At 43.3% G+C, this 3,633-nt stretch overlaps 1 protein-coding gene across 1 annotated transcript; it reads right to left on the bottom strand.

Annotated features, from left to right (window-relative positions):
* Positions 1–425: 425 nt before the first annotated feature.
* Positions 426–3,061, bottom strand: LOC132955100 (E3 ubiquitin-protein ligase TRIM39-like). Its single transcript, XM_061027788.1, has one exon. The coding sequence runs from the start codon at positions 3,039–3,041 to the stop codon at positions 1,659–1,661; it is 1,383 nt and encodes a 460-aa protein (XP_060883771.1). The 5' UTR covers positions 3,042–3,061; the 3' UTR covers positions 426–1,658.
* Positions 3,062–3,633: the final 572 nt, after the last annotated feature.

Genomic DNA, 3,633 nt, shown 5'->3' on the forward strand with positions numbered 1-3,633 from the left:
TCTCTCTGAACGCTGTCACATGTTCCCTCCAACAATCATCAGCCTGACGTGGTGGAGGGTTCAAGTCCCTGTGAGCCGCTGTCCCTCCTCTAATGAATCTGTTCAAACGGTTAAAGTGTTCAATAACGGACACGTGATGTTCATCAGGTCGTTGACCTTCAATCATTAACCCCGTGTTCTCCAGAGCTCGTTGGATCTCTGAATCTAACTCCTCTCCGACCTGACGGACGAGTCAGAGACGACACTGATCCACTGGATCTGAAAGGTTCAGGTCGCAGGTTTAGACTGGACTTAAAGAAACACCTGAAATAATCAGAATAACTTTATAATGACTGACAGAGACAAACTCCTCCTCTCAGGAGAGACACTCCTCCATGATGACTTTTACAAGATCAATAAAACACAACACGAGTCATAAAGACGGATTCACATCAAGAAACTTTATTAATGATTACAGGAACAGGATTCACACTAACCACATATTTAAACTCTTTGTTGTTCTAAAGAAGGTAAAGCGTTCTTCAGAGGAGGTTTCATCCTCTGAACATGAAGATGGTAAAGAAATATGAACAGTCTTCAGGTCTTATATTTGACATTTCAAACATGATAACAAAGCCACAGAGCCGAACCTTTACAGGATGAAGCTCCAGAAAGACTCAAACTCAGAACAGGTGATAAGGACAGTTATACGTGTCACGTTCAGGGGAAAAACAAGGAACTGGACCCACGTGCAGAATTAACTAAATATATTTAATAAACAAAAACTTACTTCCAAAAGTTCAAGAAAAAAAACACAGATCAAAAACAGAGAGCCACACAGGAGCACGAGCAAAAACTGACAAATACCAACAAACAATGAACTGACACAGAGGACAAGAAACACAGAGACTAAATAGACACATGGGGTAATCAGACACAGGTGAGACTAACGACACAGGTGAAGACAATGAGGGTCATCAACACGGAGGGAAACACACAGAGGCAGGAATACAATACAAGAAACACTGAGGACAACTACAAACTAAATCATGAAACACTAAAAGACACACAGAACTCAAGAATGAAACATTACCAAGAAAACACACTAGAACAAAGAAACACAGGTATAGGAAATACAAAATAAAAACACTAGAAACTAAGCTAGGAAACAAAGTGAAAATACAAACTACATAAGACCAAATCATGACAATACGTTGTTTTTAAGAGAGAGCCTCGTAGTTTAATTATTTCAAACTGATTGTATTTAATGAATTCATGTTTAAAATAACTTCAACAAAACAGAAACTGAGAAGAAGACCAGCTTTTTATGGCTCATTAATTATTCATTATTAATCCATCATTGATTGTTAAGGTGTTCAAATATCGGTTCAGAAAAATGAGTGAAATTTGATTCTAATCATCAAGATGTTTTTTTTTAAATCTACAGTCACAGAGATTCAGTGGTTAAGTCCTCAGTGGGAGTTCTTCTCTCAGTTCTGATGCATGCAAACTGTTTCTCAGTGAAAGTGTGTGTTGGTGTCAGACTCACTGTGATCCTCTGCAGCCTCTTCTTCACTCAGAGAACAGGGACAGACTCTACCCCCCCACAGTGTCCCAGCTGTGAGTCCCTGAGTTACACCAAACAGATCTGAGCTCTGTCATAAAGACAACCAGCGACATCAGGACGACACAGTCACAGAGATCTTCTCTGGTAACATCTGTAGTTTATCCACAGTGGTAATGTATGGAAACATCCTCTCAGTGAAAGTGTGTGTGAAGGTGTGTATGTGTGTGTTAGTATCAGGATCAGAGAAGGACAGCTCTCCCCTGTTACAGTCCAGATTCACTCTGATCCTCTGAAGCTTCTTCTTCACTGAGAGAACAGTGTTTGGATGTGGTGAGGTGCCTGCTCCGTATTTACCATCTTTGAACCATATTCTCCATAATCCAGACCATTTGTCTCCCTTCCTCTGTCCAGACTCTGCTAACACACCCAGTAACCAGTATGTATTGTCTCCAACCTGGACGTCCCAGCTGTGAGTCCCTGAGTTAAAGCCCTCAGAGCCCAGGACAGAGCCGTAAGTATCAAACCTCTCTGGATTATCAGGAAGCTGCTGTCTCTTTCCTCGTGTCACACAGGTCAGATCTTCAGACAGGATGAGGACTGGATAAGCAGTGTTTGGGTCCAGAATGACCGGACTGTAGCAGACCATGTCCTTCATCTTGTTCCAGATGTTGAAGCTCAGGTTGCCCAGGTGTTTGGCCTGGTCTATCAGAGCTCCTGAGGGCAGCTGTGGATCCTCCAGCAGGGGGCGCTGCTGGACTCTTTCCACTGCAGCCTTGTAGTTTTTCAGGAATGAGACGTCTTCAGCTCTCAGCTCGTCCTCTGTGTCTCTGACTGTGTGTGAAAGAGCTGCTATCTCTCTGCTCAGAGCCTCCATCTCCTCCTTCATCCTCTGACTCTTCTGCTCCTCTTCCTCCCTCAGTGCACACAGCCTGGCCTCCTCTTCCTCTTCTAGAAACTGGTGAAGCTTCTTAAACTGCTCCTTAATCTGCCTCTCTGTGTGTCGGGCCTGGACCTGAATGTGTTCTGCTGTTTGATCAAACTTCACTTTAACTTCTTTAAAAACATTTAACTTCTTCTTTACCGGCTCCAGAGTTTCCTGAAGTTTCTTCTTGTGTTGTCCAGCAGCTTCATCGATGGGTCTGAATGTGTGTTTGCTGTGTTTTTCTGAAGTAATGCAGACGACACACACCGGCTCCTGATGGTCCAGACAGAAGAGTTTGAGTTTCTCAGAGTGCAGACTGCAGAGATCCTCTGAAGCTCTCTGATCTCTCTCCTGCACAAAACTCTCACTCAGGTTCTTTAAAGCAAAGTTAGGATGTATTAATTCCTTTGACTGTCTCCTCTTACAAACCGGACACTCCTTGTTCTCCTTCTTCTTCCAGCAGTCCTTCACACACTCTCTACAGAAGCTGTGGCAGCAGGACAGGATGACTGGATCTTTAAAGACGTCGAGGCAGACCGGACAGCTCAGATCTTCCTCTAACTTGGACGCCATTTTATCTGAATCTGAAGACGAGGAGACGAACAGCTGGGAGTCACTTCCTGTCACTCAAAGTTCCTTTAATCTGTATTCTTTGTTCTTTTTTTATGTTTTATCCGGTTTGTGGATTCAGTTTCAGGTAAAAGTCCAGATATTCCCAGTATTCCCAGTGTTCCCTCCTGCAGCGGTCTGGTTTTTCTCTGCAGGTGAATCTTAATGTCAGTCTTTCATGGCGTCTCGTCTCAGTGACTCAGAATAACAACCTTTGTCCAGGTTGTCTCAGGTGAGTCAGGTGAGGGGGGAGGAGATTTATCACTACAGCTTATCAGGTTCAAGTTTCATAAAATAACTTTGTGATCATTGGTGACTCACCAACAGAGAGGCGGGGTTACACCGTAGAGTTTAAAACGGGTAAAACTGGTTCAGATAGAAGTGATTGTACCCGACCTAAAAAGCCTCTGCATGTTTCTAATAAGCTCCACGAGCAGAAACGTGCTCAAACTAGGATCAATATTGGAGATGCTTTTGAAAAATGGAGAGAGGTTAGAACACAGAAAGGTTTACAGACCCATGCAGAGCTGGATAAACACTGAAGCTTCAGAGTCCA

This window comes from Labrus mixtus, chromosome 21 (genome assembly GCF_963584025.1).
Source record: "Labrus mixtus chromosome 21, fLabMix1.1, whole genome shotgun sequence".
NCBI lineage: Eukaryota > Metazoa > Chordata > Actinopteri > Labriformes > Labridae > Labrus > Labrus mixtus.

Bases quoted from the DNA above. Each gene is read 5' to 3' on its own strand.
- LOC132955100 (XM_061027788.1), bottom strand. From the start codon at position 3,041: ATGGCGTCCAAGTTAGAGGAAGATCTGAGCTGTCCGGTCTGCCTCGAC.